The sequence below is a fragment of the Phocoena sinus genome, chromosome 1 (assembly GCF_008692025.1).
Source record: "Phocoena sinus isolate mPhoSin1 chromosome 1, mPhoSin1.pri, whole genome shotgun sequence".
Lineage (NCBI taxonomy): Eukaryota > Metazoa > Chordata > Mammalia > Artiodactyla > Phocoenidae > Phocoena > Phocoena sinus.
In genome coordinates, this window is record NC_045763.1 from 143052184 (window position 1) to 143074611 (window position 22428).

The window sequence follows — 22428 nt, forward strand, 5'->3', positions numbered from 1 at the left end:
TCTTATTCCCCTCAGCATCTATTCCACACCTTTGCCAGAGTGATTGTTCTAGAAGTACACATCTATTCACAACACTCCCTATTTTAAGGTTTGAAATGACTTTCCTACTGCCAAATGCAAAATACTCCTAAAGGGATCACAGTTCTTTCTGAGGAGTCTGGCTCCAGGCCAAAATGCTATGTGTGCTCTTTCAGCCCCCAGCATAGGCAGTTCCATGGTTTTGTCTGGCAGGTGTCTTGGAAGCTGCCCTTCCCATAGCACTGTAAGCACTGTAATCTCTCAGGTTCAGGCACCTCTTATTCAGAGGCCTCCTTACTGGGGCCTCAACGGAGATACTTTTCTCCACTCTGACTCAGTAACTCTCCACTGCTAGCCCTTCTCCCTTCCCTTCTGCCTCAGCCTTCCAGGACCACGAACAGGCAAGAGCCTGTCTCTGCGCCGAGACATTCCCTCCATCTGTGCTGCATGTCCATGCCCTGCCATCTCCTAGAAAGCAGACATTTAATTGGCTTAGTGTTTCTAGTGATTGGCACATTAAAAGCCCTTGAAAAATGCTGACTTGGTAAACCATGAACAGAGTAATATTTTCTTTGCACATACAAAGTAATCACTGAAGAGGTTCATACACTTGGCTAATCGGTTTGCATATATCTAGACCGTGGCCATATTAAACTTTCTCAGTGCATGCATAAACTCTTAATTGTTGCACCTGAGAAACAAAATGGGTTAGATAGATATCCTAATAGTATCTGATGCTATCTTTCCATCTCTAAAATACTTGGGTAATGATAAAATTTGAATCTGCACCAGATATTACCACTTACTAATGCTCGTTTAGAATTTTTAATAAAACTCCGAAAACATAGTCTAATATCAATAACATTTAAAAGTCTAAAATGTTTTTTAAACAAAATAGGTAGTATGATAAAAATTGTCTACACACTACTCTTTCTTAATTGTATAGTGTAGAAAGAGATACCATCTACGAAAGTCAGGCATCAATGGGATAAAAACTAATGTTTACTCTATGAGTTGATTTCAAAATTATACCATGTAAGTGACTAATACTCTCAGTTGGATACAGTTCAAGATGTACCCAATAATGGATTTCTTCCCAGACTGCTTATAAATTTAAGCATGAAAAAGCTGAATTTTATTTGGCAAGGATAATGTGCATTTAGCTTTCTACTAATAAAAGGCACCCATTTCCTAGTATTAGCAAATATGATTTACACTTAATTTCTAAACAGATTTTCAGGATTAAATTATAATTGAAAAGCCTTTGATAGTATCTATTGGAAGCCAAAATTTGAAAGTGAAAATAATGAAACCCTTGTTTAGAACAAGAGTGTATAATGACAAACTGCAAGTCTCCTTAGTTGAAGAATTGGTTTTGATTTTTTTATATACAGTGAGTAACTAGTACCAGCCTGTCAGTTAATATGAGAAATATTTGTGTCCCATTTACTACTAAGCCAGTAGAAGAGGACAAATGTTTGCAGAGCTGAGAAAATGTGGGATATTTATACTTCAGATGGTTACAATACTTCAGATGGTTACAATAGTTAAGTCCTTGTTTTTATCTCCATTCAGTTATTCATCATGTATTTTTTGAGCACCTACTATATGTACTTTGCTAGTATTTGGAAATAAAAGTACTTTAGTGAGCGAAAACAAATGAGTTAGATTCTAGTGGGAAAGAGATAATCAAGAGGAATAGTGATGAATCTAATCATAAACAGGGAAATAAACAGGGTTTTATAGAGTGTATTATAAAGTTACCTGAATTGGAGTCAGGGAAAGCTTATCAGAGAAAGTGATACTTAAGCTGAGTTACGAAGAATGAGGAGGATTTTGTTAGGTGAAAAAAAGTTGAGGAGGAAAAAGAGAGCAAGCATTCCAGGCATAACTTCATGGAAAAAGACAGATCCACTGGGGCTGGGATACAGAGAGGTAGAGAGTGATACAATATGAGCTCAGAGAGGATGGTATAAGGGAGGCTAAAAGAAGGCCCATTTGAAGGATTCTGGTCTTATTCCTAAAGAAATGAAGGACAATTAGTGGATTTGAACTGGGCAGTAACACAATCAGATTTGCATATGAAAAAGACCACTCTTTCATCTGGAGCAGAGAATGAAACAAAAGCAGTTAATAGAAGGGGGAGCTATGGCGGTGGCTTGGATAAAGGTTATGGCTTTGTATAAACTCAAGACACATTCAGGGTGCAAGTCAATATGTCTTGGTGATAGGTGGGTATGGGGGAAGGAGAGACGATGACATCAAAGATGACTTGCCCAACCAAATGGACGGTGATGCCATTTGCTGAAATAAGTGACACCTAAGGAGGCCCAGGTCTGGGGAAAGACAATGAGAGTCTTAGTTATGCTGAGGTGCCTTTGAGAAATGGAGATATCCAACTGGAGTTAGCTAGATGAAGATGGAGCTCAGAGAGAAATCCAATCTGAGAGGGCAAAAGAAAAACAATAAAGACCAGGCAGTGAGTCTTTGGTGAATGTACAGAAGTACTTTGGAAAAGAATGACAGATAAAAAGAAAACAAAATAGCTGTAAACTGAGACGAGCATAACACAGTGAACATATTTTATAATGCTAATCCTAGGAAAATAACAAATGTTTTTATGAATATTAGAAATAGTAAAAACTGGGGCTTAGTGAACAAATGGTGTTGAGTCAAACAAAAGAGCAGAGTCAAAAGTCCTGGTTATTGGAACGAATCCCTGCCTTTTAGGAAGGGGTAGCTGAGATCTGGGAGGGGAAGTACCATGTGTGAAACAAAAGCTGTATAATCCTTTGAGGTGGGGTGGGATGAAGGAGGCCCGTGGAGTTATGAAGATTCCCCCTTATTAAGATAGCCACAGTAAGTTACTGCCAAAAGTTTCTACCAAAAGTAACCAGGTTACTCCATACCACCTCAGAACCAACAGATGAGCATGTGCAAGACCAGCAAGTTTCTCTGGAAAAGAACATTTAAGCAAAGTCATGCTGAAGCAAAAATCATATATTAATTTTAATGCAGTTACGAGTATTCAAATAGACAGCTTTTACTTTACACAAAAGCAAATTTATACTCACACTTTGATAAGGAATGCAAACCACAAATAAGTTATGATTTTACTAGAACAGCAAACATTTTTCTTTAAAGGAAAACAAAAATAGTCCTAGGCATAAATAGCTATCTCAAGTCTTCAGAATGTCTATTTTTTTCTGGTGTTCAATGTAAAATTTCTCTTAGTCTGAACTTCTGGCCTTCAGAATCAATGAATTCTACAGATTGTTTTATACAAAGTGAGGTGGGATTTAGTCCTCCTTTTATGTCATATGTTCCTTAGAATTTGAGAAAAAGACCAAGCCTTACACCCTTCTCTCATTTTTTTTGACGGCCAAGACAAATTATTCAATTCCTTCTTGGCTTTGGAAGTTTCACTTTTTCCTGTATTGCAAGAGTGAAATATTATTGAAAAAAAAGGCAGTGTCACATGAACTATGGCAGCAAAGTACATAGATTTATGTAATAAATTAATAGAACTCCAAAACAGTCATTTTAAATTTACTAGTTGTAAGGTGGATAGAAAGCCTTGTCTAGAACCCATGTCTAAGATTCCAGATCAGACAGGTTCCTGATCCTTGCTGGGTTTGGTACTTTTTATTTTCCCAAATATCCTTCAGGGCAAAACTACTCATTCTTAAACTGGTCCATTGAAAAAATAAACTCATAAACTATGTCAAAACCTTTGTTAATATTCTCTCCACAAGAAGTAAACAAAATGAAACTTGAAAAAATAAAATTGATATAATACACACACGTCGCCTTAGATTTTCCCCAATCTTAAGGATAATGCTGGGGATCAGTTTTAGGATATTTACTACTGAGTATCAAGGTGCCTGGGAATGAATGAATAAATTTATGTAAGACACTGACAAGGTATGTAGTCCAAATATTTGGGGTATGAGGTTTAGAAGATTAGTTGTAGACTTCAACACTGCCAGGATATTTGACTTTTCCTACAAAAAACATTCAGGTGCCCATGTTCGGCATTCCAATTACTTCAGTGTCAAGACAAGGCCTAACAATGATTTAAGATATTGATATAATATAATTTAATAGAAACCGTCTTGAATTTATATGCTCTTTAAAATATCATATTTTAAAAGTGAAATATCAGGGTTTTACTTTTGATTAACAGCCGCCAAGAAGAACATCTGCATGTATTTAACAAGGGTAGTAATACTGCATCAAAAATATTTCTTGACTACTGTGAACAAAGGAGCCACAAAAACTCAGCATGAAAAGTGGAGTTCTGCACAGCCAGAATCAGATCTAAATCCTCAGCAGCAAGCAGGAGACTCAGAAAATGCCGACTTTAATTACAAACTTTATTTGTCAATACAATTCACAGTTTATACATGGTGCATTCCACCATATGAACTTTCAGAACAGTTATTGAGGAAGTGGGTGTAGCTTTCCTTCTAAAAGAAGAGCCTTTCTAAAATTTTGGTTAGAATTTTTTAAGTTTATAAAAGTACCTTCAACAAGTTAACTGAATATTTACATTTCTAGCTTAAATTTAAACTTTGGAAAATAAGCATCTATTGTTTTTTTTTTTTAAGATCCTGGGTTTATTTTTTAAGACCCTAATCTGAATGCCACTTATTCAGATACACCCCTGACCCCCAAGAATAAAAGTAATGTTTTGCAATTATATTTAGGGAAATCATTTTCTTTCTGCATTTTACAAATTATATTTACAATGTACAGCAGATCTGTGTATGAAAATAAAAGAAAGAGTAGCAATCTACTAGGTGCCTTTACTGAATTTCTTCTGAATCTTGAAAACATCCAAAGAGTTGCAAGATATAAAATTAAACTAAAGAGGATTAACAGCCTTTTCTATCTTTAAAAAAAAAAACTCTCAAGATTTAAATTGTGCTATAACAGCTTTTGCTCTAATGTCAGAGATGAATTATGCCTGCAATCTGCATTTTTCCATGTGCAAAATCACAGTGATCCCAGTTTCAACTCTGCTCTCACACTCAGCCACAACTCCAGAGGTACACCCACAGAAGGTTAGGACTGTGCCCAACTCTGCCTCCTACCTTCCCTCCCCTCATCTGGCAAAAGTTACCCAAGGAAAGAAAATCATATGAGCTTTTCATACATCAAAAAGCGAATAGATGCTGGCAGTACAATGTTTATTAGCAAATGCTTGTAACACATTGTTTTACTATCTTCTTTTCATCCAAATGGCAATTCACACCAACTGTCTAAATTTGCCTTCAAGAATATCCATTTTCATAGTTTTGTCAGATCATTTATGTGTATATATATATATATATATATATGGCTTTCCTTCTTCCACCGTTAGAAGATGTATATATCGTTAGTCAAAAATGATAAATTTTAAATACTGCCAGGAAAAAAGGGACTGATTGAGAGCAGTCAGTTTTACTGGCCTGGTAATCATTACACTGTATATATGTACCATTGGTACCTGAGTCAAATAAATACTCAGAGGGGCCGTCTTTGCACCTCATTTCTCTGCAGTGCCTTTAACGCTAGGGTTTCTGAGTGTTGCTTCAATGTCCATCTAATTTGGCATCTATTCCTTCTTCGGGCATCATCACTCCGGTCATTTTACACACTGTTTCCAGCAAGGTATGGTATTCAAACAGGAGTTGTGGGGTAAAGGACTGCGGAGTTGAGCCTAGGGGTGGGGCGGGGAAGGAGAAACCACACATTAGCTAGAGAGGTTCTGTTTCTTCGTAAGATAAGGCACTGACAGAAAATGTCTTAGGTAAAAGGCTGCATAAGAATTTCTTGCCATTTACAAAAAGAAATGTTGTCATCCATAAGTGGTCCATAATCTAGGCTCAGTTAGGTAGACCCTGAAAAGTTAAGGACTGATCCCTCAAAGCTACATTATTACCGGAAACAATTATAATTCATTCTGAGGCCTTTTGGCACATTTGGAAAAGAGAGAGGAAAACAGTCTGGGCACAAAAAGGCATCAGACATTGCTTGTTTTATTCCACTGGTCAAAGAAAGTGGACCATTCAACAAGAATCATCGAAAAGATAGTGCTGGCTCAGAATTCAAATTCTCTTGATGGTAGATGACCATGATAGGTGTATCTATTTTTTTTTTTTTTTTTTCCTTTTTGGATCTCATGCACAATTTAAAAAACGCTACCAACAACAGTCAAAAAGAGCATATAGAAGTCCTCACCTATGGCTATGCCTAGGGCTCTTCAAAGAGAGGGCTATTTAATGTTCTCAATAACAGCAATTTCCTCGCCTGCACAGTGTGGCGTCAATCCGTTCAAATAGATACTTTCAGTTTTCAGTAAGGGAGGCAAGACATCCCTCTCGCTGGCGAGGTGGTTCACCGACAGGGTCCTCCTACAGGGAGTCAGCTCCTGGTTGTGGTTTCCAGCCAGTTCTGCGGAGAGCTTCCGCTTTATGGAGGTGGCACGCTGGAACTTGTCGTAAATCTCCACACTCAGCCGCCTCCTGGTTTCCTTGAATTCGGCCGTGACGTTGGCTGTCCACTCAGCAGCATGGGCTCTGAACTCTCCCACCTGGAACATGCACGCAGAGAAATGACAGAGACACCAACACAGTCAATGTTTTGTGTGCTTTACCTTCTGATCACTGTATTTGGGGGTTTTGAAAAGAACATTGTAGACTTTTGTAATATGAGAGGTCTTACAATTGAGGTACTTAGGCAAGTTGTGAGGAAGAAGCTTCCATTTTATATAGATATGACTCTATAAATGAATCTGTGAGCTTAAACTCTATTAACCAAAATATATCAGAGGTACTAGATGCCCTTGTTTTGGGAAACAAATCCTGTCATTGAAACTTCTGATCAAAAAGGCAATCTCTCACTTTTTAAAGCTCTGTTTCTTTTTTAATCTGTAATTTAGAGAAGTATTTGAATGTAGAGAAGGCAATAAGACATAGGAGAAGCAGCAAGACAGAGTAAAAGAGCCTGGAGTGTGAACCCAGGTGACCTGGTTGGTTCTCATAGCAGCGATGCTGTTTGCTCAGGATATAAACAGAGATTTTAGAGAGCAGAAATGGTGTGTGCAAGAACTTTGACTCCAGCCCCACACTGGTCAGTTAGGAATCCTCTATTTACTAAATAAGCAATAAAATACTTTGTTTCTGATTCCAGGGAAAGCAAATAAACAAGGCCTGGCAAGTTCATTTTGAGGCCCATTTGGAGAATGATTAAGTCCAAGGAATAGTTTCTCAATGAATGTTTGTGGAATTAGTGAAGTTAACCTGTCTGAGCTGCCATTTCCTCAGCTGTGGAACAGGCATCTCCACGGCACACACCTAGCAGGATGGCTGGGTAATACACTTCAACTGCAAGAGCCTATCCCTGCATAGTTATCATTGTGGCCTTTGTTTGAGGTTGAAGAAAAAGACATTGCCGAGTGCTAAGCATGTGCGTGTTTTCTTTGACCTCTTTAAAATTATATCTGCACTTTTAATGACCTAAAACAGAATAATGACCCATCCCATGGGAAACTTTATAATCTTTTTCTTAACCAACTAGAATTTAATAATCTAGGATCTCTCTTAGAATAATCTCCTAACGTGGAACAACTCCCCCGTTCCCTATTGCTAGCACTTCTGCTCTTGGATTAGGGAGCTCCACAGAACTCAATTTTTAAGTGAAATGGGCTCCTTTTTACCTGGCAAGCAAATAACTACTGCTTTGTTTTGTTTTATTTTACCTCTGTCGCTTTTTGTTTAAAATTTTGATGTGATCAGAAACTGATGGTTTCTGCTATAGTCTGAACGTTGGTGTCTCCTGGAAATTCATATGTTGAAATGCTAACTGCAAGGGTGATTATATTAGGAGGTGGGGCCTTAGAGAGGTGCTTAAGTCATGAAGCGAAGCCTTCATGAATGAGATCAGCACTCTTACAAAAGAGGTTCCGGAGAGATCCCTCACCCCTTCCACCATGTGAGGACACAGTAAGAAGGCTCTCTACAAACCAGGAAGAGTCCTCACTCCGTCATGTTGGCACTGTGATCTTGAATCTCTAGAACTGTGAGAAATCAATGCTGTTTATAAGATCCCCAGTGTGTGGTATTTTGTTATAGCAGCTTGATCAAAGTTGGGTTCTAAATATTTATACTGAAAATCTGATTTATAAGAGAGCATATGTATGTACGTCTACTTCAACATGATGTATACGTGCACTCGGATGGTCATAGATATGTTTGTGTGTATGTGTGTGTACGAAAACTGTTCAAATATCCTTAGAAGGTGGCACATGGCAGACCAACTCTTCCTCATCCATCCATAATCACATACGTGCACACATTTGATGATCTACTTTTATTTTATAAAGGTCTTTTATTTCCCACTTGTATTGACCTAGCAAGAAATAATTGCTTGTTTTCTGGGTCTGGTTCTGAAAAAAGCAAACTAGAAAAATGAGAACTTTGTGGCATGCGTAACTGGCAAGATCAAGCATTCCTTAATCACTGAGGCAACTTAAAGGGAACTTGCAGGGAGAGAAGTGCTAAATTTATAGTGATTCAGCCTGAAGATTCTTACCGTTCCCATAAGGGACCGTGTATGACTGTACTTAGCTCTAAAAGCAATTATTGAATTTTTAATTCTGCTTTGGGGGGACTCTCTGGTTAGAAAAGTATAGGCAGTATCAGTCAGTGGTAAAAAATGCTGAATCACTCCAAATGCACTTATAAATAAACCCTCCAACTGTTGATATTCTTTTTCTACATACCTAGCTGTCTTTTTGATTAGACTAAGCATTCTTGAGTTCGGAGTCTATACTACATTCATTGGTGTATATAAAACATCTAGTGTCTGGAATAGAGAAGGCACTGAGTAGAAACATGATGAATTGCATTGAATTAATAAGTAAATACTATCAAGAAAGTTTTAACAATAATATTTTAACATAAACAGTTAAGAGATTCAGTTGTTTCTCTACCAGTTTCAATTTAAAAGACGGAAAATTGCAGCCTGCTTAAAGATAGTGCAGAAACACAAAGAGAAAACCTGATTAATATGGTCTTGAACAATACAGTTAATCATTGTCCAACATGTTATTAAATTCTTCTAGTTTACAGTACAGATAGTCCTGAGCAGTGTGAAATTTGCTATTTTATTTATTTATTTATTTATTCTTTGTGGTACACGGGCCTCTCACTGCTGTGGCCTCTCCCGTTGCAGAGCACAGGCTCCGGATGCGCAGGCTCAGCGGCAATGGCTCGTGGGCCCAGCCGCTCCGCAGCATGTGGGATCTTCCCGGACCGGGGCACGAACCCGTGTCCCCTGCATCGGCAGGCGGACTCTCAACCACTGTGCCACCAGGGAAGCCCTGAAATTTGCTATTTAAAATAAAACAGTAGGAGATCTTCAGGATGGCAGAGGAGTAAGATGTAGAGATCATCTTCCTCCCTACAATACATCAGAAATACATCATGTGGAACAACTCCTACAGAACACTGACTGAACGCTGGCAGAAGACCCCAGACTTCCCAAAAGGCAAGAAACTCCCCGCGTACCTTGCTAGGGCAAAAGAAAAATGAAAAAACAGAGAAAAAAGAATAGGGATGGGACCTGCACCTCTGGGAGGGAGCTGTGAAGGAGGGAAAGTTTCCACACACTAGGAAGCCCCTTCACTGGCGGAGACGGGAGGCGGAGGGGGAGCTTCAGAACCACGGAGGAGAGCGCACAGAGGATGGGTGCCGACCAGCACTCACCAGCCCAAGAGGCTTGTCTGCTCACCCACTAGGGTGGGTGGGGGCTGGAAGCTGAGGCTCAGGCTTCGGAGGTCGGAGCGCCGGGAGAGGACTGGGGCTGGCTGCATGAACACAGCCTGAAGGGGGCTAGTGTGCCACAGCTAGCCGGGAGGGAGTCCGGGAAAAAGTCTGGACCTGCCTAAGAGGCAAGAGACCATTGTTTCGAGGTGCACGAGGAGATGGGATTCAGAGCACCGCCTAAACGAGCTCCAGAGATGGGCATGAGCCGCAGCTATCCGTGCAGACACCAGAGACAGGCATGGGACGCTACGGCTGCTGCTGCAGCCACCAAGAAGCCTGTGTGCAAGCACAGGTTACTATCCATACCTCCCCTCCCGGGAGCCTGTGCAACCCACCATTGCCAGGGTCCCCTGATCGAGAGACAACTTCCCTGGAAGAACACACAGTGCGCCTCAGGCTGTTGCAATGTCACACCGGCCACTGCAGGCTCACCCCACATTACGTACCCCTCCCTCCCCCCTAGCCTGAGTGAGCCAGAGCCCCCTAATCAGCTGCTGCTTTAACCCCATCCTGTCTGAGTGAAGAACAGATGCCCTCATGTGACCTACATGCAGAGGCGGGGCCAATCCAAAGCTGAAACACAGGAGCTGTGAGAACAAAGAGGAGAAAGGGAAATTTCTCCCAGCAGCCTCAGGAGCAGCAGATTAAATCTGCACCATCAGGGCTTCCCTGGTGGCACAGTGGTTGAGAGTCCGCCTGCCGATGCAGGGGACACCGGTTCGTGCCCCGGTCTGGGAAGATTCCACATGCCACGGAGCGGCTGGGCCCGTGAGCCATGGCCGCTGAGCCTGCGCGTCTGGAGCCTGTGCTCCACAACGGGAGAGGCCACAACAGTGAGAGGCCCGCGTACTGCAAAAAAAAAAAAAAAAAAAATCTGCACAATCAAATTGATGTTCCCTGCATCACTGGAATACCTGAATAGACAACAAATTATTCCAAAACTGAGATGGTGGACTTTGGGAGCACTGTACTTCTGAGCCATGTGGCTGACAGGGTCTTGGTACTCCAGCAGGTGTCAGGCCTGTGCCACTGAGGTGGGAGAGCCAAGTTCAGGACATTGGTCCACCAGAGACATCCCGGCTCCACATAATATCAAATGGCGAAAGCTCTCCCACAGATCTCCATCTCAACACTAAGACCCAGCTCCACTCAACAACCAGCAAGCTACAGTGCTGGACACCCTATGCCAAACAACAAGCAAGACAGGAACACAAAACCACCCATTAGCAGAGAAGCTGCCTCAAATCGAAATAAGGTCACAGGCATCCCAAAACACACCACTGGACGCAGTCCTGCCCACCAGAAAGACAAGATCCAGCCTCATCCACCAGAACACAGGCACCAGTCCCCTCCACCAGGAAGCCTACACAACGGACAAAACCAACCTTAGGCACTGAGGGCAGACACCATAAACAACAGGAACTATCAACCAGCAGCCTGCGAAAGGAGACCCCGAACACAGTAAGTTAACCAAAATGAGAAGACAGAGAAGCACACAGCAGATGAAGGAGCAAGATAAAAACCCACCAGACCTAACAAATGAAGAGGAAATGGGCAGTCTACCTGAAAATGCAGATCAATGATAGTAAATATGATCCAAAATCTTGGAAATAGAATGGAGAAAATACAAGAAACATTTAAAGAACTAAAGAGCAAACAATGATGAATAACACAATAAATGAAATTTAAAATTCTCTAGAAGGAATCAATAGCAGAATAACGGAGGCAGAAGAACGGATAAGTGACCTGGAAGATAAAATAGTGGAAATAGGGCTTCCCTGGTGGCACAGTGGTTGAGAATCTGCCTGCCAATGCAGGGGACACGGGTTCGAGCCCTGGTCTGGGAAGATCCCACATACCGCGGAGCAACTGGGCCCGTGAGCCACAACTACTGAGCCTGTGCGTCTGGAGCTTGTGCTCTGCAACAAGAGAGGCCGTGATACTGAGAGGCCCGCACCTGCTTACCGCAACTAGAGAAAGCCCTTGCACAGAAACAAAAGACCCAACACAGCCAAAATAGTGGAAATAACTACGGCAGAGCAGAATAAAGAAAAAAGAATGAAAAGAATTCAGAACAGCACAGAGACCTCTGGGACAACATTAAATGCACTAACATTCAAAGTATAGGGGTGCCAGAAGAAGAAGACAAAAAGAAAGGGACTGAGAAGAGATTATAGTTGAAAAATTCCATAATATGGGAAAGGGAGATAATCAACTCCAGGAAGCACAGAGAGTCCCATACAGGATAAATGCAAGGAGAAATCGCCAAGACAAATATTAATCAAACTATCAAAAATTAAATATAAAGGAAAAATACTAAAATCAGCAAGGGAAAAGAAAATAACATACAAGGGAACCCCCATAAGGTTAACAGCTGATCCTTCAGCAGAAACACTGCAAGCCAGAAGAGAGTGGCAGGACATATTTAAAGTGATGAAAGGGAAAAACCTACAACCAAGATTACTCAACCCAGCAAGGATCTCATTTGGATTCAACAGAGAAAACATTTACAGAAAAGCAAAAGCTAAGAGAATTCAGCACCACCAAACAAGCTTTACAGCAAATGCTAAAGGAACTTCTCTAGGCATGAAACACAAGAGAAGGAAAAGACCTACAATAACAAACCCCAAACGATTAAGAAAATGATAATAAGAACATACATATCAATAATTACCTTAAATATAAATGGATTAAATGCTCCCACCAAAAGACAATAGACTGGCTGAATGGATACAAAAACACGACCCATACATATGCTGTGTACATGAGACCCACTTCAGACCTAGGGACACATACAGACTGAAAGTGAGGGGATGGAAAAAGATATTCCATGCAAGTGGAAATCAAGAGAAAATGGGAGTAGCAATTCTCATATCAGACAAAATAGACTTTAAAACAAAGAATATTACAAGAGACAAAGAAGGACACTACATAATGATCAAGGGATCAATCCAAGAAGAAGATATAACAATTGTAGATATTTATGCACCCAACATAGGAACACCTCAATACATAAGGCAAATACTAACAGCCATAAAAGGGGAAATCGACAGTAACACAATCATAGTACGGGACTTCAACACCCCACTTTCACCAATGGACAGATCATCCAAAATGAAAATAAATAAGGAAACACAAGCTTTAAGTGATACATTAAACAAAATGGACTTAATTGATATTTATACGACATTCCGTCCAAAAACAACAGAATACACTTTCTTCTCAAGTGCTCATGGAACATTCTCCAGGATAGATCATATCTTGGGTCACAAATCAAGCCTTGGTAAATTTAAGAAAATTTAAATCGTATCAAGTATCTTTGCCGACCACAACGCTATGAGACTAGATATCAATTACAGGAAAAAATCTGTAAAAAATACAAACACATGGAGGCTAAACAACAAACTACTACAAAGCCAAGAGATCACTGAAGATATCCGAGAGGAAATAAAAAAATACCTAGAAACAAATGACAAAACAGGACGACCCAAAATCTATGGGACGCAGCAAAAGCAGTTCTAAAAGGGAAGTTTATAGCAAAACAATCCTACCTCAAGACAGAAGAAACATCTCAAACAACCTAACCTTACATCTAAAGCAATTAGAGAAAGAAGAACAAAAAACCCCCAAAGTTAGCAGAAGGAAAAAAATCATAAAGATCAGATCAGAAATAAATGGGAAAAAAAATGAAGGAAACAACAGCAAAGGTCAATAAAACTAAAAGCTGGTTCTCTGAGAAAATAAACAAAATTGAAAAACCATTAGCCAGACTCATCAAGAAAAAAAGGGAGAAGACTCACATCAATAGAATTAGAAATGAAAAAGGAGAAGTAACAACAGACACTGCAGAAATACAAAGGATCATGAGAGATTACTACAAGCAACTCTATGCCAATAAAATGGACAACCTGGAAGAAATGGACACATTCTTAGAAAAGCACAACCTTCCAAGACTGAACCAGGAAGAAACAGAAAATATAAACAGACCAATCACAAGCACTGAAATTGAGACTGTGATTAAAAATCTTCCAACAAACAAAAGACCACAACCAGATGGCTTAACAGGTGAATTCTATCAAACATTTAGAGAACAGCTAATACCGATCCTTCTCAAACTCTTCCAAAATATAGCAGAGGGAGGATCATTCCCAAACTCATTCTACGAGGCCACCATCACCCTGATACCAAAACCAGCCAAGATGTCGCAAAGAAAGAAAACTACACGCCAATATCACTGATGAACATAGATGCAAAAATCCTCGACAAAATACTAGCAAACAGAATCCAACAGCACATTAAAAGGATCATACACCATGATCAAGTGGGGTTTATCCCAGAAGTGCAAGGATTCTTCAATATACGCAAATCAATCAATTAACAAATGAAGGAGAAAAACCATATGATCATCTCAATAGATGGAGAAAAAGCTTTCAACAAAATTCAATACCCATTTATGATAAAAACCCTCCAGAAAGTTCGCATAGAGGGAACTTACCTCAACATAATAAAGGCCATATATGACAAACCCACAGCCAACTTCATTCTCAATGGTGAAAAACTGAAACCATTTCCTCTAAGATCAGGAACAAGACAAGGTTGTCCACTCTCATCACTAATATTTAACACAGTTTTGGAAGTTTTAGCCATAGCAATCAGAGAAGAAAAAGAAATAAAAGGAATACAAATCGGAAAAGAAGTAGTAAAGCTGTCACTGTTTGCAGATAACATGATACTATACATAGAGAACCCTAAAGATGCTACCAGAAAACTACTAGAGCTAATCAATGAATTTGGTAAAGTAGCAGGATACAAAATTAATGCACAGAAATCTCTCACATTCCTATATACTAATGATGAAAAATCTGAAAGAGAAATTAAGGAAACACTCCCATTTACCATTGCAACAGAAAGAATAAAATACCTTGGAATAAACCTACCTAAGGAGACAAAAGATTTGTATGCAGAAAACTATAAGACACTGATGAAAGAAATTAAAGATGACACAAATAGATTGAGAAATATACCATGTTCTTGGGTTGGAAGAATCAACATTGTGAAAATGACTGTACTACCCAAAGCTATCTACAGATTCAATGCAATCCCTATCAACTACCACTGGCATTTTTCACAGAACTAGAAAAAATATTTCACAGTTTGTATGGAAACACAAAAGACCCTGAATAGCCATAGCAATCTTGAGAATGAAAAATGGAGCTGGAGGAAATGAATCAGGCTCCCTGATTTCAGACTCTACTACAAAGCTACAGTAATCAAGATAGTATGGTACTGGCACAAAAACAGAAATATAGATCAATGGAACAGGATAGAAAGCCCAGAGATATACCCACACACATATGGTCACCTTATTTTTGATAAAGGAGGCAAGAATATACAATGGAGAAAAGACAGCCTCTTCAATAAGTACCACTGTGAAAACTGGACGGCTACATGTAAAAGAATGAAAGTAGAACACTCCCTAACACCATACACAAAAATAAACTCAAAATGGATTAAAGACCTACATGTAAGGGCAGACAGTATAAAACTCTTAGAGGAAAACACAGGCAGAATACTCTATGACATAAATCACAGGAAGATCTTTTTGACTCACCTCCTAGAAAAATGGAAATAAAAACAAAAAACAAATGGGACCTAATGAAACTTAAAAGCTTTTGCACAGCAAAGGAAACCATAAACAAGACCAAAAGACAACCCTCAGAGTGGGAGAAAATATTTGCAAACGAAGCAAGTGACAAAGGATTAATCTCCAAAATTTACAAGCAGTTAGTGCAGGTCAATATCAAAAAGACAAATAACCCAATCCAAAAATGGGCAGAAGACCTAAACAGACATTTCTCCAAAGAAGACATACAGATTGCCAACAAACACATGAAAGGACGCTCAACATCCCTAATCATTAGAGAAATGCAAATCAAAACTCTAATGAGGTATCACCTCACACCAGTCATAATGGCCATCACCAAAAAATCTACAAACAAAAAATGCTGGTGAGGGTGTAGAGAAAAGGGAACCCTCTTGCACTGTTGTTGGGAATGTAAATTGATACAGCCATTATGGAGAACAGTATGGAGGTTCCTTTAAAAACTAAAAATAGAACTACCATATGACCCAGCAATCCCACTACTGGGCATTATACCCTGAGAAAACTATAATTCATAAAGAGTCATGTACCATAATGTTCATTGCAGCTCTATTTACAATAGCCAGGACATGGAAGCAACCTAAGTGTCTGTCGACAGATGAATGGATAAAGGAGACGTGGCACATATATACGATGGAATATTACTCAGCCATAAAAAGAAATGAAACTCAGTTATGTGTAATGAGATGGATCAACCTACAGTCTGTTATACAGAGTGAACTAAACCAGAAAGAGAAAAACAAATACTGTATGCTAACACATATATATGGAATCTAAAAAAAAAAGTTCAGAAGAACCTAGGGGCAGGACCGGAATATAGACGCAGATGTAGAGAATGGACTTTAGGACACGGGGAGTGAGAAGGGTAAGCTGGGACGAAGTGACGGAGTGGCATGGACATATTTACACTACCAAATGTAAAACAGGTTGCTAGTGGGAATTAGCCGCATAGCACAGGGAGATCCCCTTGTTACTTTGCGACCACCTAGAGGGGTGGGATAGGGAGGGTGGGAGGGAGACAAGAGGGAGGAGATATGGGGGATATATGTATATGTATAGCTGATTAACTTTGTTATAAAGCAGAAACTAACACACCATTGTAAAGCAATTATACTCCAATAAAGATGTTTAAAAAGTGAAATAAAATAAAACAGTAATTATTGATGAAAACTAAACATTTCTTTTATTCCCACCTTACTAGTGATCTTATTAAAGAGGAATTAATCTGTTACATTTGAGAATTCATAATTTTCTAAGTGTAAAAAGAACAAATACTAATATACTGTTTTCTATGATGAGCTTATCTTAGTAGTAAGGTTAATATTATAAAGGGAACAGCTAAGAATCTACATTTTTGTTTAAATAAATGTCTTTGAAAAGTGTAAGAATCAACAACTATATTCAATTTCCTCCCACATACAAGTGTGTAGTGAGGAATAATCACTTCCTTAAAGGACATCCATCTGAGCAAGCCGCTCAATCATGCCTGAAGTCTGGAGGCACTGTCTGAACTTATGGACCTAAAATTAGGTCTATTATTTTTTTAATTGATTTTTATTGGGTATAGTTGATTTACAATGTTGTGTTAGTTTCTGCTGTACAGCAAAGTGAATCAGTTATACATATATCCACTCTTTTTTAGATTCTTTTCCCATATAGGTCATTACAAAGTATTGAGTAGAGTTCCCTGTGCTACACAGTAGGTTCTTATTAGTTATCTGTTTTATATATCGTAGTGTGTATACGTCAATCCCAAACTCCCAATTTATTCCTCCCCCCCTTCCCCCTTAGTAAGCATAAGTTTGTTTTCTACATCTGTGACTCTATTTCTGTTTTGTAAATAAGTTCATTTGTACCATTTCTTTAAGATTCCACATATAAGTGAAATCATATGATATTTGTCTTTCTCTGTTGTTGACTTACTTCATTCAGTATGACAATCTCTAGGTCCATCCATGTTTCTGCAAATGGCATTATTTCATTCTTTTTTATGGCTGAGTAATATTCCATTGAAATATATGTACTACATCTTCTTTATCCATTCCTCTGTTGATGGACATTTAGGTTGCTTCCATGTCTTGGCTACTGTAAATAGTGCTGCAGTGAACACTGGGGTCATGTATTTTTTCGAATTATGGTTTTCTCCAGATATATGCCCAGGAGTGGGATTGCTGGATCATATGGTAGCTCTATTTTTAGTTTTTCAAGGAACCTCCATACTGTTCTCCATAGTGGATGCACCAATTTACATTCCCACCAACAGTGTAGGAGAGTTCCCTTTTATCCACACCCTCTCCAGCATTTATTGTTTGTAGATTTTTTGATGATGGCTATTCTTACTGGTGTGAGGTGATACCTCATTGTAGTTTTGATTTGCCTTTCTCTAATAATTAGTGAAGTTGAACCTCTTTTCATGTCCTTTTTAGGTATCTGTATATCTTCTTTGGAGAAATGTTTCTTTAGCTCTTCTGCCCATTTTTGATTGTGTTGTTTGCTTTTTTGATATTGAGCACATGAGCTGTTTGTATATTTTGGAGATCAACCACTTGTTGAGTTGCTTCCATGAGCTTTGCTTTGGTTACCAAACTTTTACCTCCAGTAAGGCCACTGACCTTCATAGGATCTGCCTCCCTTTTTCTTTGGTAATGGTCTTCTCATATTTCTATCTTAAAAATATTTTCTTATTAGATGTGGTGTGTGTGTGTGTGTGTGTGTGTGTGTGTGTGTATATATATATACACACACATATACATATATACACACATGTGTACATGTATATATACATATATACAATGGAATATTACTCAGCCATAAAAGTGAACTAAATAATGCTATTTTCAGCAATATGAATGGACCTAGAGGTTATCATGCTAAGTAAGCCAAAGACAAATATCATATGATATCGCTTAAGTGAAATCTTAAAAAATGATACAAATGAACTTATTTACAAAACAGAAATAGACCCACAGACATAGAAAACAAGAAGGTGGGAAGGATAAATTAGGAGTTTGAGATTAACAGATACACACTACTATATATGAAATAGATAACCAACAAGGACTTATTATATAGCACAGGGAATTATACTCAATATTTTATAATAAACTATAAAAGAAAAGAATCTGAAAAAGAATATATATATGTATGTACAACTGGATCACTTTGCTGTACACCTGAAACTAACACAACATTGTAAATCAACTATACTTCAATAATAAAATCTTCTTATTGTTAATAATAATAGACATTGCTTACCCAAGATTCTAATGTTAATACATTTATTTGCTAATTTTCTATCTTCTCCAATTAGGATGTAAGTTCTATGAATATCCTCAGCACCTAGACAGTACCTGGTACGTAGCTGACTTCTAAGAAATACCTGTGAAATGAATGAATATATCCCCCCAAATTCAAGTTCTCTGTAATCTCACATCTCAATGATAACAATGAGACACAGTGTAGCACACATACTGCCACTTGTTTTTCTTCTCTGTGCTAACCTTACTTTATTCCTCTTCCATTTTGATGATCATTAATATTTTTGCAAAAGTGGTCTTATATTAACCACATTGTTTTGCAAATGGCTTTTTTCCCCACTTAACCAATTTTAGTCATTTTTCCCATTTAGTACTCATTATACTACCTCATAGTTTCTACCAGCTGCCTAGCACTCGACAGGATGATGGATGTGGCATGCCCCTACTGATGAATATGGATTTGGTTTTTGTTCGTTTTCGCTACGGAAAATAATACTTCAGTGAACATTCTTATAACCATACCTTTGCTGATGTGTTCAAGTATTACTAGAAGTGGAAACACCGGGTCAAAAGACATGTATATTTTCAGATTTTGAGGACACTGTGAAATTTCCATCTAATCCCTACTGTTTTCAGACTCTGGGTTCCCAGTCACCCCACTATTTCCTCTTTCTGCACACTTAGGTGACCTCTGTCTTTCACAGCAAAAAGCACTAGATCATGGCACCTGCACAGAAAATTCTTCAGAAATTTTAATCCTCTCTATTGCGATTTGAAATTTAACTGGTCATGATAAATTGAAGTAAGAATGAAAACCTTCCTTAGACTTGAGCTGATTTTTCTCCAGACACAGGTTTCACAAAGTCACCATGATCTCTCAGGTTGCACTAATGACACACACACAGCATTCTGTAGAGCCAGGTGTTTCCACAAATTAGTGATTCCTGCAAATTAGGAAAAGGCTAAATGCAAGGAAAGCTCAGATTTGTCTTAATCCATAACTCTTCACTTTCTTATCTTTAATTGCACTAAATCTCTGGCAGAGGCTGGTAGAATACCACTTAGGGGGACACTTTTTTTTTCTAATTTCTCTGGAGTTTCCAAGGGTGGAAAGACAATCTCAGGAGGTCATAGGGCTGCAGCTGAAAATGTCAGAAAACAGAGGGAAGAGGGGTTAGCAGGAGGTGGGAAGAAGCCTCCAGTTCCAGCTCTGTCACTTACCTGTGTGCCTACAGGCGAGCAATTTAACCTTTTTTGAGTTTCAGATTCCTTATCTATAAAATAAGGTCATAATAATCTATTTGACAGGAGAAACAAGTATTGTGTGTGTGCATGTGTGTGTACATGTGTGGGGGTCTGTGTTCTTATAGAGGACTACACAATTAGTAATTATGATGATGAGGCTGGTGATGATGATATGGCTTGCCAAAGGTACTTAAAGAGCTTACAGGAGAATACCAGATACAGAATAAATGATATAAAATTGAAAAAATGGGACACTCCTCCCTAGAATATAACTCACAGGTTCTAGGCACCAAGTGGCAGCATTGCCTGAGGTCTCTGAAATTCTCACCAGAAGTGCTACAGATTGCCTAAACTCAGAGTTCTGGAGATCTTTAAAGCATGAGGTGTTTTGAGAATGCTGAAGACATACATTAAAAATACAGCTGAAGGGACGAGGGTAAGATGGCAGAAGAGTAAGATGCGGAGATCACCTTCCTCCCCACAGGTACACCAGAAATACATCTACGCGTGGAACAACTCCTACAGAACACCTACTGAAAGCTGGCAGAAGACCTCAGACCTCCCAAAAGGCAAGAAACTCCACACGTACCTGGGTAGGACAAAAGAAAAAAGAAAAAACAGAGACAAAAGGATAGGGACGGGACCTGCAGCAGTGGGAGGGAGCTGTGAAGGAGGAAAGGTTTCCACACACTAGGAAGCCCCTTCGCGGGCGGAGACTGCAGGTGGTGGAGTGGGGGGAGCTTCGGAGCCGCGGAGGAGAGCACAGCAACAGGAGTCGGTGCCGACCGGCACTCACCAGCCCTAGAGACTTGTCTGCTCACTCGCCGGGGCGGGCGGGGCTGCAAGCTGAGGCCCCGGCTTCGATCAGAGAGCAGGGAGAGGACTGGGGTTGGCTGCGTGAACACAGCCTGAAGGGGTTAGTGCACCACAGCTAGCCGGGAGGGAGTCCGGGGAAAAGTCTGGAGCTGCCAAAGAGGCAAGAGAATTTTTCTTCCCTCTTTGTTTCCTGGTGCGCGAGGAGAGGGGATTAAGAGCGCTGCTTAAAGGAGCTCCAGAGACGGGTGCGAGCTGCAGCTAAAAGCGCGGACCCCAGAGACGGGCAGGAGACGCTAAGGCTGCTGCTGCCGCCACCAAGAAGCCTGTGTGCGAGCACAGGTCACTATCCACACCTCCCATCCGGGGAGGCTTTGCAGCCCGTGGCCCATCGCCAGGGTCCCGGGATCCAGGGACAACTTCCCCGGGAAAATGCACAGCAGGCCTCAGGCTGGTGCAACATCACGCCGGCATCTGCCGCCGCAGGCCCGCCCCGCACTCCGTAACCCTCCCTCCCCCAGCCTGAGTGAGCCAGAGCCCCCAGATCAGCGGCTCCTTTAACCCCGTCCTGTCTAAGCGGAAAAACAGACGCCCTCCGGCGACCTACATGCAGAGGCGGGGTCAAATCCAAAGCTGAACCCCGGGAGCTGTGAGAACAAAGAAGAGAAAGGGAAATCTCTCCCAGCAGCCTCAGAAGCAGCGGATTAAAGCTCCACAATCAACTTGATGTACCCTGCATCTGTGGAATATATGAATAGACAATGAATCATCCCAAATTGAGGAGGTGGACTTTGAGAGCAAGACTTATGATTTTTTCCCCTTTTCCTCTTTTTGTGAGTGTGTATGTGTATGCTACTGTGTGAGATTTTGTCTGTATAGCTTTGCTTCCACTATTTGTCCTAGCGTTCTATCCATCCGTTTTTTCTTAATAATTATTTTTTATTTTAATGACTTTATTTTATTTTACTTTATCTTCTTTCTTTCTTTCTTTCCTTACTTCCCTCCTTTAGACAATGAATCATCCCAGATTGAGGAGGTGGACTTTGAGAGCAAGATTTATGATATTTTTCCCCTTTTCCTCTTTTTGTGAGTGTGTATGTGTATGCTGCTGTATGAGATTTTGTCTGTATCACTTTGCTTTCACCATTTGTCCTAGGGTTCTATCTGTCTGTTGTTTTTTTAAATTTTTTCTTATTTATTTTCATAACTTTATTATATTTTACTTTATCTTCTTTCTTTTTTCCTTCCTTCCCTCCTTCCTTCCTTCCCATCTCCCTCCTTTCTTTCTTTCTTTCTCTCTCTCTCTCTCTCTCTCCCCCTCCCTCCCTTCCTTCCCTACTTCTAGTAATTCTTTCTTTCTACTTTTTCTCCCTTTTATTCTGAGCCCTGTGGATGAAAGGCTCTTGGTGCTGCAGCCAGGAGTCAGTGCTGTGCCTCTGAGGAGGAGGAGCCAACTTCAGGACACTGTTCAACAAGAGACCTCTCAGCTCCACATAATGTCAAACGGTGAAAATCTCCCAGAGATCTCCATCTCAACACCAGCACCCAGCTTCACTCAATGACCAGCAAACTACAGTGCTGGACACCCTATGCCAAACAACTAGCAAAACAGGAACACAAC

The 22428-nt window shown here is 39.9% G+C and overlaps 1 protein-coding gene across 3 annotated transcripts in view; it reads right to left on the reverse strand.

Moving 5' to 3' along the window:
• Positions 1-4377: 4377 nt before the first annotated feature.
• KCNK2 (potassium two pore domain channel subfamily K member 2) overlaps positions 4378-22428 on the reverse strand; it is a 228312-nt gene continuing 210261 nt past the window's right edge. For 2 of the 3 annotated variants that reach the window (XM_032644171.1, XM_032644181.1), the window contains one exon: positions 4378-6595. In XM_032644171.1, the coding sequence (XP_032500062.1) occupies positions 6278-6595 (318 nt within the window). In that variant the 3' untranslated portion in view covers positions 4378-6277. The remainder of the gene's footprint in view (positions 6596-22428) is intronic. The other variant, XM_032644163.1, reaches the window with a different exon arrangement.